Consider the following 13,204-nt stretch of genomic DNA (forward strand, 5'->3'; position numbering starts at 1 on the left):
GACTCGCTTTGGTTCTACTGCTGTAACATCGAGCCCGGACATTATTTTATTTTATACACTTACGAGTTCTAGAGTGAGGTGACGAAATGTGTGAATCAACGGGTGTGGCTAACTGGTAAGAAGGTCACTCATTAGGATAAGTGGTGGCTAGCGATATGAACAAAAGCTTGTCTTGGACCATTCCGATAGCTCGCTGTAGAATCACGTCTTATGTCATCATTAACTTGGAAGGTTTAGGCAAGCTGCTAACTGCAAGTGAAGAGCTACTCGTGATGAGTTCATGATGATGGTTTTGACCCATCAGAGTTGCCCCCGCCCTGACCCATGGAATCCAGCAACGCGTCCATATCCATCAAGTTTATATCTGTGGGCCGATGGAAGAAGGTAGGGTCGAAGTTGGCAAGATCAAGAGTGGACAAATCGAAATTGTTGTCCCCACCCGGAAGCTGGTGACTGGTCCCATCTGATTGAGAAGTAGCGAAGCTTGCGAGAATTGCACTGGGGGAAGGCGCAACATTTCCAGGATGCGCGCTCTGGACGCCAAGCGTGGAATGCTGTGCAGATTCCAGCCCATTAGAATCTGATGGTCCGAACACGTCATTGCTGTGGTTGTTGTTATCCACTGCTGATAGTGCGCCGAGCATTTCCATGTCAAGACTGCCTTCTTGAGACTCTTTTGCGGGGTTTGAAGCCCCGGAATCAGGGACGACAGGGGAAAATATGCCTTCTACCCCACTGTTCTCTCCCGAACCTGTTTCAGTTCCATCTCCAAAAAGGTCTGTCATGGTTGACATTTCCATGTCGATGGAGTCAAGATCGAGCTCAATTGGCTTGTCTACTGAATTTCCTAGGGACGCGTCGATGGGAGGTAGAGGAGAATCATCCTCGACAGTTAAGTCAATGTCAACGTGTTGTGAAGAACCGGCAGTTGCGGACGCAAATGCAGCCATGAGGTCTAACTCCGTTTGAGCTGAAGGACGAGCTGATTTGGGCGCAAGGGATACTGGAGAGGGTAAACTCTGGGAAAATAAAGCGGCTTCTTCTGCGGACATTCGGAGGGAGGATGAGGAGAGGTCTAGTTTGAGAGGGAATGGAGGGCGGTGCAGGGATGATAGGGAAATAGTTGATCCGCGGCGAGTAGGATTCGCAAGACCTTGAGGAGGAGATGCTTGAACCGGAAGAGCTGGTGGACCCATGACGACATCTGTGTTGGCCTCCAGTGGAGGTAAAGGAACTTTGCGTGTGGTTGGAGATTCTGATGTGGATTTAGAACGAGTGCGGGTGGCAATCGCGGCATTCTCGGCTTCGCGATCGCGACGTTGCTCACGGGCTAGGTCTCGTTCTAGCACAGCGATCGCTCGAAGCTTTGGACATTATTGGAAGACGCACCTCGATTTGAAGAAGGTGGTAACTCACCAAACGCGATTCCATCGCATCATAAAGTTGATCGAATTTTTCGACCTCACGTCCGAGTGAATCTGTCAAAGAACGTGGTGGATATGGAGCATATTTGTTAATACCACTGCGGATAGTTAGTACGCTGTGATAGTTGACAACTATTGAGCCACACACAGTCTTCGGGAATCGGCATGAAAGGAATAAATTTGACCGGTTCTTACCACCGCGTTCTATCAAAAAGACTTGAATAGTATTAGTCGCAATCTAAAAGGTTTATAACTTACCTTTAAGCAATCCATGAGCGCATTCATTTCAGGCTCGAGGATGGCCATGGCTTTGAGTGGCACGGGTGGAGGAGGCATGGCAGAGACTGATAAAGCGTCTTTTGACTCTGTGAACTGGGAAGACGCGCTTTTTGGCGCCTTTACAACCTTACGTTGTTTTGGTTTTGGCGGCATGAGAAGCGCTCTGTGCTATTTCTGATCTGAAGGCAGTGAAACGGGTCAAAGCTTGATATGTTACACCAAATTGGAAAGTCTGAACAAGCAATAGCCTAGTAGTGACAAGTACTCCGACTCGTCACATAGACGGAAGCGCTCTCATTGACCTTATATACTTACAGGATATGTCACACAGCGTCCACGATATAGCGCCAACGACGAGCTCAAACAGCGTCAACGTCGAACACGAGGTACGTTTATAGATATTCCTTGCCCTTCTTCCCTAAACGTCGCACAACCAGGAATGTTTCCAAAGACGTTTGCGTCATATAAGTTCCATCCAAGTTCGCAATCTAACGCCTTTTCCTGTCCGAGATGCATTTGCTTCCGCTCTCGCTCGCCCAGCTGAACACTCTCAATTCACGCCTCTGGGAAACTTCTCTGACGACCTTGATATAACGCTTTCACGAAAACGCTCACGGCGGATCTCCACAACCTCTGTCAATACCCTTCGTAGTGCTCGCATAGATGATCATGCACCAATACTGGACAATGGCGATGGGAGAGGTCGTCGGAGAACCCACTCTAAAGTAAGTTTCTCAGGAGGGAGCGCAGAGCCCACGCAAAGGAGCAACGCCATCTCCCGCACCATTTCAACCAGTGCTACCACACCTACGATAAAACCCAGTAATCGGGCACGCACCAGCTCCATGGTCTCGTCCCTCAGTGTATCTACGACCAATATTAATACCCCTTCCTCGACCTCGAATACGCAGGCGCCTTCGACCTTGACTACTGTTTTGTCTTCATCATTATTCTTCGATTATTCGCAGAGGACCTTGGAGAAAGTTGTCCAATCCCGTCTTGTGGAGACCTTCATTTCAATCACTGTTCCAGACACTCCAGATATTTTTCCGTTCACGTCTTCCTCGCCCACCATACAACGAACTCACGCTGAAAGTGCTCCACGCGCACGCTCTTCCACACTCAATGACCCTGTACCTCCTAATTCGGTAGCAAATGTGCGCAAAGTTTCCAAAACGTCACGTCCGAACAGTGCGGAGGCCCCCAAGGCTGCATCATTATCCCGACCGGAACCTTCCTCCTCAATCCGCTCTTCCACCACCCTCAGAAAAGGTACACCGCCAGTCAGAACAGCAGGAGCGTCCCTTACGCCACGAATAGTCCCTAAAACACATAAGTCCTCGGCTTCTGTCCCACGCATCCTCACAGCGAGCCAGCTGCCATCACCTCCAGCTTCCCCAGCGTCCCCAGAACCACCTCTGCTTCGCACCGTGCCAAACTACATATCACCCATCCACCAACCCTCGACGAACCCTTCTTTCGTGATTGATGCACGGTCAGGATTTGAGTTTGCTCCGTGGACAGATTTAAGTGCCGATACGGTGAAGATTGAGCTATGGGCGAAGACTTGTGGGCATTTTACCGACGGAGCTCCACTCGAAGGCAAAGGAAAGCAGAAGGAGTTAATGACTGATCCTACGAGAGAAGGACCCGAGTGGACTGTCCTCGAGCAATGGAATGTCACCCTTGCAGACCTTGTTCCATTGAAACCTGAGGTATGCGTGATCGAGCCTGTCCACTCTTTGATTCTAATTGCTTCATTAGCTCGAGGCCCATCCGTCACGCCTCCCGTCCAACACCCTTTTCATAACATTTTCCACTTGCGCAGAAACATTTTACTTGTCAACTCGTTCAGTTTCGAGAGTCCATTCACACTCACGCTCTCCTTCTCCGTCTGCGTACAACTCTGAACCGGAGATAGGAATTCGGAAGTTCGGACACTTTGCCGACCAGGCTACACCGGCACATTTTCATCTCACCCGGACGCCTTCTGAACGGCCTAACAGATCGCGCAGATCACGCAGGGCAGATGCCAGAACCGCGAGTTTGCAAGATTTACTTCAGTCAGTATAGCTTATGATTGAAATGTTATGCTCCTTTTAACATCGCCGTTCAGGTTCGTTACGCTCCGGTCATGCATCGTCGACCACGAGGAGTCGCTTGCGGATGTGATCCGGCAAATAGATACCACGTTGGACAACGATGTCGTTGCGATATTGGTGCGTGCATTATGGTCGGATTGTTTCCCGCGAACGGTTCTAAATGAGATTCAATAGAATCGGGAGGCTTCGGAACGTGAAGCGCGTATCGAAGATCGACAATCTGAAGCGAAAGAGATCTTGGAACGGACATGTCTGTGTGAGACCCTTACGCTTGCCGATATGTATCCCGTGCTTATTACTTTATAGTACGCGGAGATATTGCTTCTCGCCGAAAGATGTTAAAACAGCGGAGAGACATACTTGCGACTGCTAGGTCGATGTATGCTGAAGACCAGGCCAACCTCCGGCAGACTGTTGTGGAAGTTGCTGAGCAGAAGTTTGTCCTCCTTCGTGCTAACGTGAGCAGAAGCTGATCAGTAAATGTATAGGCGGTGTCTTGACATCCTTCGGGCTCGTCTTCTGGTTATACGAACGTCCCTGATCTCAACGCTGTCACGGGTATATCCTATTGAACTGCTTTCTTCTTTAGAGCTGCTATTTACGATTCTCACCGTTCCGTTACCTATTCCGTTCAACTCTACAGAGCCTGCGCCACCATTGTCGCTGGCCTCGCACAAGGAAGTGACTGAAGATGCAGTAGCCACCGCATTAGGTTTTGTTGCCCAGCTGGTACAGCTCCTTGCCATCTATATGGGCAAGGGCCTCACGTATCCTATCACCTGCATAGGGAGTCGGAGTCTGATCAGAGATAACATCTCGGCCATGGTTGGTCCAAGAATGTAAACTTAATGCCTCGTGCATTGCATTTCTATCAGCTGACTGGATAAATTAGGTTTCCTCTATTCTCGAAGGGCGTTGACACATATCGATTTGAGTATGGTGTGTTCCTGCTTAACAAAGATATCGAAATGGTAAGCTCGATTGTAGGCTATGTCTGTCGATATCTGACCCTACCGACGGTGGCAGCTCATGGCAGATCGCGATTTACGAGCGCTGGATATGCGACACACGCTACCTAATCTGAAAAACTTGCTCCTGACACTTACTGATGGTGAATGTGCAAGCGCTAAGTGAGTCGAGGCTTTGCAACCTGTTCTCACTACCTGATCTGTTTATTAAAGCAACTCTCGAGTTTTCGATTCACCAGCTTCTTCTGGCCTTGCAACACCCCTACGGGCACACTCGCTGCCTCCTGCCCTAGTGCTTACGCCAGACAGTCCAAAAGCTGACCATAGTCCGCGTGAGTTACCTGCGGATGTAGAGGCCGAGAGTACTACTTCACCCGAGAGCGGCTCGACTACGCCTACGGCAACTGTACCATTTACCGAAGGTAGTACCTTCTCTCGGTATTCGAAACTATCAATTGGCTTCCCGCCCCTGCCCGGATTTTTACGTTCGCGGAACGCTTCTGCTATCGGTCGGGCGTCGGTAAGATTGGACCCTGAGACCGCTTGGGAGGCGCAAGATGGGGTCCAGGGTGCCACATCAGGGTTGCCGGCTCCGAATTTGAGGATTGGGGATGATGAAGATCGGCGGACTATTCGGGGTGTTATGATAGAATGTGAGGAGGATAAGGGTGTTGAGCCAGGGGAAGTGAGTGTTAGTGAAGGGGCAAAGGAGCCGATGGAGAAAACTATGGACGGTGCTTCTACCACTGCGCCTTGCACTGTTGTTTCGCGTGCTTCATGATAGGGCCTTGAAGGCGATGTCAGGGAAGTGGAGATGCTGCGATGCGTTATATGATTGCTTGATATCTTAATGAAGGCGAGCTTTTACAGGACTTTAATGGACAGATTTCGTTTTGCCAAGCGCGCTGTTTTCAAAAGTTTGACAGGTGAGTGGTCGGACGCTGGTCCGACCTCCGCAAAGCGACCGCGGGCGGCAAACAAGGATATGAGCCCTTCTATTGATTTGTACAACGGCAGAAGAGCCTAGTCGCGGTTGGGATAAGTTACGTTTGGTCTAGCAAAAGCGTATATTTCGATCGTCGTAAAGGGTCCAGGTAATGGAAGTCGAGCTTCTAAGGACTGAGACCGAACAAACGCTTGTATAATGTAAATAAAATAAGATAAAAAACAAAAAACAAAGCACGTCTAGCATGCATATCCCGGGCTTATGATTGTGCTATGAAGGAATACATTTGGGACTCGAGGAAGACTTGGTTGAAAGGACTCAGTTGAACAACTTTTTGGAGGATCGGCGATTACGCAAGATTAGGTGTTAGTGCCGTGAAGATTGAATTCGCTGCCGTTCGCATCGGACTTTGAAAAACGGGGGTCCTTCATTTTTGCTCTGCCAGTTCACCCACGCCGGCTAGCGAAGTGCCTTAAATACGCTGCTCATAACTACTCAAATTCAAACTTCACCGTTCTCCCTTTCAAGTTTCAGTTGTCAAAAAAACTGGAGAATTGAAAAAAAGGTGCTTGTCTTCATTCTACACGACGTTCCACTTGCTCTCTAACTTATGAATCATTCAGCCCACTAGGTAGCTTTGTACCATCAATCCTAATAGACAGGCTCAAAATTGGCTTGCAGGTCGGTATTTACGACGCGCTTTACTTTCATTAGGTTTGCTTGACTTATATTTTCTTCATTCAGGATCTTTGTGTGCAACTAGGCTTATTTTCCTAATTCTTCGTCGCTTTCCTCGATCTGTTTTCTGTCATTCACACCTTTGGAAGAAAAGCTGTCGACCTTTTTTGTTATTCGCAATGATTACCGCTGAAAACACTAATACCTCCACCGATAATCGTTCCTCAGACGGGAGAAAGCAGAGCCCTCCTGCTTTCCTCGATCTCGCAGACTCGGTAAGTCCATTTTTCTTCTTTCCGTTGTCTCGTTTTTTATTATTGTGTCCTCTAGGCTGCGAGACTGGGTACTAACATGCCTGATATGTCGGCTGTGAGTCTTATTCACAATCGTCACCCTTGTTTTTTTCCTTGTAATTAATCTTACGTCCCGAAGCGCGTCGAGCTGAAACGCTTGGAGCACGAGCGTCAAAGGTTATTGCAACGGAAAATGTTTGAGGATCAAATGCGCGCACTCGAACAACAGCAGGCGCAGGAGTTGCTTAGCATTCCTTATGATCCCACTGCCTCAGCCCACCTCGCGGTCTCTGCACCCACTACCCCTCCAAGAGTGAACGCGGTTTTGAATGGCGACAATCTTGTTAGGGCAGCTCTCTCACACTCTTCTGTGGATGCGGAGACGCTTTCTAAGGCTGTTGGTTCTGCGGTTGCAGATAAAAGAAAGTCGGTCACTTATGCGCCTTCCGTTCATCGGTCCCCAGAACTTGGGTCTGGTCATGGAATGAATGGTCATTATGGACGACCTGCTGGAGCTAAAAGCATGCCAGCCAGCCGTCGTACTTCTGCTAGCAGTCACGACGAGGAGCTTGCTAGTCATTTGCAAGGTCTCTCCTTAGTTGGAGAACGTCCATCTCGAGCGACGCCTAGCCCTGGCGCCGTGGCTCATTCGCTTTTGACTCGCGGGAGATACAGTGATGAGGAGCGTCCTCGCGGCCAGCAGTATAATGTGGGAATGATGCTTGACGAGCAATTGGATCAGGAAATGCACAGTGAGTGGTGTCTATGTCTGGTTTGCCTTTCTCATCTTTTCTAGACGCAATGAGGCATCTCCCAACCTCCGACGAGGACAAATTCGCATCCTATGCTAACAGGGTACTTTACTTGCGTTCTGTGTGACTCTAGACTGACATCGCGATGCAAGATTACCACCTCGTCTGCTGCTCTGGATCTCGCTCATCGCTCCCAGACATCCCCACGGAATTCATTCTCTGCAAGAGGCGACAAGCACTCTGAGTGGCCACAATTCTCCAACAACCCACGTGTACCCGACGGCTTAAGCTCCCGTAACGATCGCCGCACTGTCACCAATCCGACTTTGACGCTGACGTCTTCGCCTATCGATCTGTCCGCTGCTGGGACCCTTGGCGGCGCTGCGACCCCACATGCAGGCCAACATGTGCAAGCGTCTCTTGGTTCAACTGGGCAAGCACCTAGTTCCAGGCGGGGCTCCCCTGCCATGAGCACGACGCGCTCAGTACCAGCTACGCCTCTGTCTATGGCAAACGGTAGCAACGGGCATCTTCTGCAGACTCCTGGCACTCCTCATACTCCTGATTCTCAGGCTTTGAGCGGACGACTTTCTTCGCAAGGTAGTTACCCGATAATCGAGGACTCTGGCAAGAGTGACATCCAACCATCTCTCTCTCGCATGTCATCCGGCCAGTACGACAATGTTTCAATGGGTTTCGAACAGTACGGCGTCGAAGATGTTTATGGGTTGAACGGTCAGATGGACAGCGGTCGGTTTAATTCGTATGAACTCGACTCGAGTACCCGGTCCGGTAACAGCGTCAATGGTGCGAGCGGCTCGACCGCCCTTTACCACCACAATGGGACGCGATACGGACTGCATATTGGTCGTGGCAATGGCGCTGATGGAAAAATGAACGGTTTACACGGTCCAAAGCACAAGAGGGGTGACATGGATAGTAAGACCATTTGTCTCCTCAAGCTAGTTGTTTTTCACTTACCTTTCAAGTAGTGAACCGTTTCGCTGGCACACGCCTTGAAGACCTTCAGGGCGAAATACCCACACTTTGCAAAGACCAGCATGGCTGCCGTTACCTGCAAAAGAAGCTGGAGGAAGGTGTTCCTGAACATCGGGACATGATCTTCCGCGAAACATTTGGTCATTTTGCGGACCTCATGACTGACCCCTTTGGCAACTACCTGTGCCAAAAGCTCCTCGAGTTCTCCACAGATGATCAACGAAATGTCATTTGCGAGTCCGTTGCTCAGGATCTCGTTAACATTTCGTTGAACATGCACGGTACGCGCGCAGTACAGAAAATGATTGATTTCTTGTCCACTAGACGCCAGGCAAGTCGCTTTCAGCGGATTTTCATCTTCCAGACTTACAGTAGAGCACAGACTGATCATAGATACAACACTCAGATTCACTCTATCATTCTTGCGCTCAGCCTTCATGTTGTAGTGCTCATCAAGGATCTCAACGGAAACCACGTTATTCAAAAATGTCTCAACAAGCTTGCACCGGAAGATAACCAGGTGAGGAGTGTGGCGGTGTTGCACCGTGGTGTTGGTAAACTGACTTTGGTGCGGCAGTTCATATACAACGCAGTGGCTGCCAACTGCGTAGAGGTCGCTACCCACCGCCACGGATGCTGCGTGCTGCAGCGCTGCATCGATCATGCTTCGGACCACCAGCGCGTCCAGCTTGTGAATGAAATCACTTACAATGCGTTGACGCTCGTTCAAGATCCTTACGGCAACTACGTTAGTGCCCCGTTGCTCATCCGTTATAATACCTGACAGTTAGCGTTACTAGGTTGTCCAATATATCTTGGATCTTAACGACAATCGTTTTAGTGATGCCGTCATTCGGCAATTCACAGGCAACGTTTGTGCGCTTTCTGTCCAGAAGTTTAGCTCCAATGTCATTGAGAAAGTGAGTATTTTTTATCTCAATGATCGTTCTCATGTTGATTGGGACTAGTGCATCCGTGTGGCCGAACATAGTACCAGGAAAATTTTGATTGAAGAGCTACTCAATCGCTCTCGCTTGGAGAAACTTCTTCGTGACTCGTATGGCAACTATTGTGTGCAGGTACTATTTTTATTTCGCGCATTTGTGATTTGGGCTGGACATTCTTGTAGACCGCGCTAGACTATGCCGAGCCTGCGCAGCGTATGCTCCTTGTTGAAGGCATTCGCCCAGTCCTTCCTTTAATTCGCAACACTCCTTACGGCAAACGGATCCAAAACAAGTTGCAGCGGGAACAGGCCAACGCTGAGAACTTCGGCTACCATGCTCCTCAGGGCATGATGCCCATGGGCAACCAGGGTCATCACGGTGGCAACCCAGGTCATCATGGTCACGGTCACCACTCCGCAGGGGCCCGGCACATTCCTCAAGCAATGCACCCTACTAGTGTGGCTGATGTTTATGCCCAGGGAGGCTTGTATGGCATGCAAGGCCAGGGCTCCTACTCCCACTCTCACCTCGGCCCCCAAATGCACGGCCTTCAGGCGCGTTCAATCGACGGATATGTCTTACAAGGCACCTCTCCTCATAGTGCGAGTCTGACACCCCCTCATACCCACGCCTCTGGCTACACGGGCGTTGCCGGATATGCTAACGTGAGCCCTTTTGGCACGGTCGGTGTTGCCGGGTCATTAAATGATCCTTATCAGAGCTACGGCTATGGCATGTAGAGCGGGCATATTACATGCCGCTTTGGACGTTTCTGCTCTTTCGTTCCTCGCGCACCTGCGCATTCACTCTTTAATGGTTTCAATGTATATTCTATGTCCTTGCGTTCGACGCTCGATACCTCACAAGCACGTCGGCTCGATCTCACTATCTTCCAGGAGATTTTTCAAGCATGAGCAAGGGCCGACTTCTATCATACCACTGCGCATTTGTACTTCCGCACCGGCATATTCCAACCCCCTCATTGCTATTAGTTGCTTTCTGATACATCTTTCTTATCTGCCACACCCCATTTGTATAGCCTTAATCTTCCCCGTCATCTAAAGCAATGTCTGTTTAATGGTTAAACCGTCGCAGCACTACCTCTGTACTTATTGTCCAATCTATGACGTCGTTGTTTTCTGGGTTTTATGTTCGAGCTGATGTTCCCAGCCAAGGGTGTATTCACGTATTAGATACCCTTACGTCAAGCACTGAACTACTCGATGCAGCGGTGCTTGTTCAAACCAATAAGATGACCCATTTGTGTGCTACAACAAGCATCGAACCTGCATCTCAGTGGTACGAGGTCACGTCTTCGCATTGGATGGTAGGTGCATTTCATGCAAGTCTTGTTGGCATATTATCATAGTGGCATACAAGACGACCAAATGATCTGGCAAGATGAAGAAGCGTGACGAGAGAATGATGATATAAGATGCAGGTGCGCGACAGGATACATTTCACCGGTTCTATTCGTCGAACATGAGCTGCTGCAACACGCTCAAACACTATGGCGCTCACCTTCACGAAACCAATGGCAGCTGACTTTTCACGGAAGCATTGACGGCACAAGTCAAGGCCGTATTTGCGGATGAGACCGGCCTGGTGCGCACAGAGGCGGCTAGATATCCATCACTCATCAACCCATGATGTAGACGACGCTGCGTAACTCACCACTGGCGGGCACCCTTTCCGTACTTTCTAGGACGAGAGAACCAAACAGCGTCGTGGGTCATTTTAAAACTTTTTGCTTGAGGCTAAAACGAAGGTTGGATTGCGTAGTGAGAAGGTGTAGGCTTTGGCTTACCTTGCCGGACTGTTGCTTGCGTTGAAGGCCTTGCTAATCAGAAATCACCCGCCATAGCAGAGTTGCCGTGTTTGGAAAAACTGTACAGTGGCTGAGATAAGGTTCAGTGTCCTACGCTCGGTATTAGCCGTGGCGGCGCTTTTAATGGTTTGAATAGACGCCCTGATATCGCCCGCCTAGCTCAATCGGATAGAGCGTCAGACTCTTACTAGCTGCTAGGCGATTGTGATCTGAAGGCTGCGAGTTCGACCCTCGCGGTGGGCTACTGTTTTTTTCTTTTTTCTACCACAATGGTCTGATTTTTGGGCCTGCGATTTCTGGTTTTCAGTGCGCCGATGTTAACTGTCACGTAGACTTGGTGCAGAAAAGGCTATCGCAGATTCGCAACAGACGTACCAGCAGCACTAGCACTAGCACTGGACTAGTGTAGGCATCACGGTCAGTATGTGATTCTGAATCTGATGTCAACACTATCCTCAGGCTCGTGCAAGCAGTATAGGCGGCTGCATCCTGCAACTTCAAGTTGTCAACGGAGGGGGACAGGCGCCCACGCCGTCACGATTGCTAGTACCACAGCGTTTCTGCCACTTGCAGCTAAGGGCCCGCTCTCCTTCTCCACCATTGTCCAGGTCGCTTTCTACAACACGTTGGTCTCAGGAATCATTTGACAGTACCGAGATATGACTCTCGATGTCACTCTCGTACGTACTCGTCCTTTTCCTTTTCTTTTACATACGCAATCGCTCCTTGTTACACGCCTCATACACATTCATCTTTGATTCTCCGTCTCGATCAGCATACTAATTCTTCTCTCCGTCGAATATTCTTCTCCAGTCTTTTGATCCAAGACTGAGGTGAACTCTCTTATACACAGTTCTACATACATTTTCCTGACTATTACCCCACTTAGTCCCTTTCCCTAGGTATCCATAGGACCATGGCTAAACGAGTCTTTAATCCAAGACTGAGTCCCTTTTCCATTCCTAGTCCGAGCCTCTTCATTCGTAAGGGACAGGGCAAGCGACCCCATACCGCCCGCCTAGCTCAATCGGATAGAGCGTCAGACTCTTACTGCTAGGCGATTGTGATCTGAAGGCTGCGAGTTCGACCCTCGCGGTGGGCTATGGTTTTTGCTTCTCTCAACCTGACCTGCCAGTGACTACAGGAGACTACGAATTTCTTGTCTTCAGCGCGCTAATGTTATCCAAAACTACGTCAATGGGCGCGTTGTAAGGCTGTTGGTGTGCAATGCTCCGGTTGGCATCGCTGTCACTGCACTCTGGCGCCAGTTTGAGTCATGGCCACGAGACGCGCATCACATCCCTGGGTTATTGGTTCAACGTTCCAAGCTTTATCTGATAGTGGACCTCAAGTTGTAAGTAATTCACCTTGAGACACAACTATAGCTCTAGACTATGCGCCTGTGGATATCATATGTCATTATAATCCATCCTTGCTCGTATATTTTGCTATTCGTTGATGCTCCGGCCGAAGATTGCTCCTCCCACATAGAACAACTCACTCTTATCCGCGATACATACAAGCAAATATAAGTGTCTCTACTTGAGTGCGGTAGTAATTGGGTGGCAGATAAATATTGGGGACCGGCTTTGGTCGTGTGAGTCATTTAAGATGGGCATGTGGATGGGCATGGACATTGAAGGGACTAAAGGGACGGCGCTACTAGTATGGTTTGGCAAGTAGGTGTCACATTACCAGTCCATTTAGCAGGTCTAGACGGGGTGGGCTGCGGTACCGAGGTACTCCATATAGTCTGGGCCTCAATGTACCATGCAGTTGAAATAATATGACATCAATGGTACCGCCTGGCAAGATCGCGGAGACTATATGGGGAGAGGCGATTAATGATTGCCAATGATATGTAAATGACGAACTGGGGTACCGATATGGATTGCACAGCTGCGGGTCAGGGTCACGGACGCTAGAAGCCTTTATTCGTAGTATTTCCTACCAGTATCCAGTATTTTCAAGCATTCGACCATCGACCG

The 13,204-nt window shown here is 49.5% G+C and overlaps 4 protein-coding genes and 2 non-coding genes across 6 annotated transcripts; 4 read left to right on the plus strand and 2 right to left on the minus strand.

Annotated features, from left to right (window-relative positions):
• Positions 1-7: 7 nt before the first annotated feature.
• On the minus strand, positions 8-1,927 carry DFJ58DRAFT_771414 (uncharacterized protein). Its single transcript, XM_041389146.1, has 5 exons — positions 1,683-1,927; positions 1,573-1,628; positions 1,417-1,522; positions 251-1,364; positions 8-193 (listed from the first exon to the last, which is right to left on the minus strand). Exons 1-4 carry the CDS (start codon positions 1,854-1,856, stop codon positions 279-281), a joined length of 1,422 nt encoding a protein of 473 aa, XP_041247466.1. The 5' UTR covers positions 1,857-1,927; the 3' UTR covers positions 8-193; positions 251-278.
• On the plus strand, positions 1,916-5,678 carry DFJ58DRAFT_771421 (uncharacterized protein). The gene is made up of 10 exons (XM_041389147.1): positions 1,916-2,089; positions 2,141-3,418; positions 3,468-3,766; positions 3,820-3,922; positions 3,980-4,061; positions 4,112-4,241; positions 4,294-4,644; positions 4,698-4,776; positions 4,832-4,935; positions 4,987-5,678. The coding sequence occupies exons 1-10, from the start codon at positions 2,024-2,026 to the stop codon at positions 5,552-5,554; spliced, it is 3,060 nt and encodes a 1,019-aa protein (XP_041247467.1). The 5' UTR covers positions 1,916-2,023; the 3' UTR covers positions 5,555-5,678.
• Positions 5,679-6,413: 735 nt separating this feature from the next.
• DFJ58DRAFT_167101 (ARM repeat-containing protein) lies at positions 6,414-10,320 on the plus strand. The gene is made up of 11 exons (XM_041378988.1): positions 6,414-6,672; positions 6,728-6,766; positions 6,830-7,442; positions 7,487-7,545; positions 7,595-8,381; positions 8,435-8,772; positions 8,824-8,961; positions 9,019-9,189; positions 9,242-9,361; positions 9,410-9,520; positions 9,571-10,320. The coding sequence occupies exons 1-11, from the start codon at positions 6,577-6,579 to the stop codon at positions 10,126-10,128; spliced, it is 3,030 nt and encodes a 1,009-aa protein (XP_041247468.1). The 5' UTR covers positions 6,414-6,576; the 3' UTR covers positions 10,129-10,320.
• Positions 10,321-10,802: 482 nt separating this feature from the next.
• Positions 10,803-11,239, minus strand: DFJ58DRAFT_167001 (ribosomal protein S14). Its single transcript, XM_041378987.1, has 4 exons — positions 11,196-11,239; positions 11,063-11,145; positions 10,910-11,009; positions 10,803-10,857 (listed from the first exon to the last, which is right to left on the minus strand). The coding sequence occupies exons 2-4, from the start codon at positions 11,122-11,124 to the stop codon at positions 10,849-10,851; spliced, it is 171 nt and encodes a 56-aa protein (XP_041247469.1). The 5' UTR covers positions 11,125-11,145; positions 11,196-11,239; the 3' UTR covers positions 10,803-10,848.
• Positions 11,240-11,365: 126 nt separating this feature from the next.
• On the plus strand, positions 11,366-11,459 carry DFJ58DRAFT_t55. Its single transcript has one exon. It is a non-coding gene; the product is annotated as a tRNA-Lys (tRNA).
• Positions 11,460-12,228: 769 nt separating this feature from the next.
• On the plus strand, positions 12,229-12,318 carry DFJ58DRAFT_t56. Its single transcript has one exon. It is a non-coding gene; the product is annotated as a tRNA-Lys (tRNA).
• The last annotated feature ends 886 nt before the right edge of the window (positions 12,319-13,204 follow it).

This window comes from Suillus subalutaceus (assembly GCF_016647625.1).
Source record: "Suillus subalutaceus strain FC151 chromosome Unknown DFJ58scaffold_19, whole genome shotgun sequence".
Classification (NCBI taxonomy): domain Eukaryota; kingdom Fungi; phylum Basidiomycota; class Agaricomycetes; order Boletales; family Suillaceae; genus Suillus; species Suillus subalutaceus.

Coding starts and splice junctions, on each gene's coding strand:
- DFJ58DRAFT_771414 (XM_041389146.1), bottom strand. CDS start 1,856: ATGCCGCCAAAACCAAAACAACGTAAGGTTGTAAAGGCGCCAAAAAGC. Junction 1,523..1,572: donor CATGCCGATTCCCGAAGACT/GTGTGTGGCTCA, acceptor AACTATCCGCAG/TGGTATTAACAAATATGCTC. Junction 1,365..1,416: donor ATGCGATGGAATCGCGTTTG/GTGAGTTACCAC, acceptor TAATGTCCAAAG/CTTCGAGCGATCGCTGTGCT.
- DFJ58DRAFT_771421 (XM_041389147.1), top strand. CDS start 2,024: ATGTCACACAGCGTCCACGATATAGCGCCAACGACGAGCTCAAACAGC. Junction 3,419..3,467: donor TTGTTCCATTGAAACCTGAG/GTATGCGTGATC, acceptor TTGCTTCATTAG/CTCGAGGCCCATCCGTCACG. Junction 4,242..4,293: donor GTGGAAGTTGCTGAGCAGAA/GTTTGTCCTCCT, acceptor GTAAATGTATAG/GCGGTGTCTTGACATCCTTC.
- DFJ58DRAFT_167101 (XM_041378988.1), top strand. CDS start 6,577: ATGATTACCGCTGAAAACACTAATACCTCCACCGATAATCGTTCCTCA. Junction 6,673..6,727: donor TCCTCGATCTCGCAGACTCG/GTAAGTCCATTT, acceptor TGTGTCCTCTAG/GCTGCGAGACTGGGTACTAA. Junction 8,962..9,018: donor TTGCACCGGAAGATAACCAG/GTGAGGAGTGTG, acceptor TTGGTGCGGCAG/TTCATATACAACGCAGTGGC.
- DFJ58DRAFT_167001 (XM_041378987.1), bottom strand. CDS start 11,124: ATGACCCACGACGCTGTTTGGTTCTCTCGTCCTAGAAAGTACGGAAAG. Junction 11,010..11,062: donor GGAAAGGGTGCCCGCCAGTG/GTGAGTTACGCA, acceptor ATGGATATCTAG/CCGCCTCTGTGCGCACCAGG.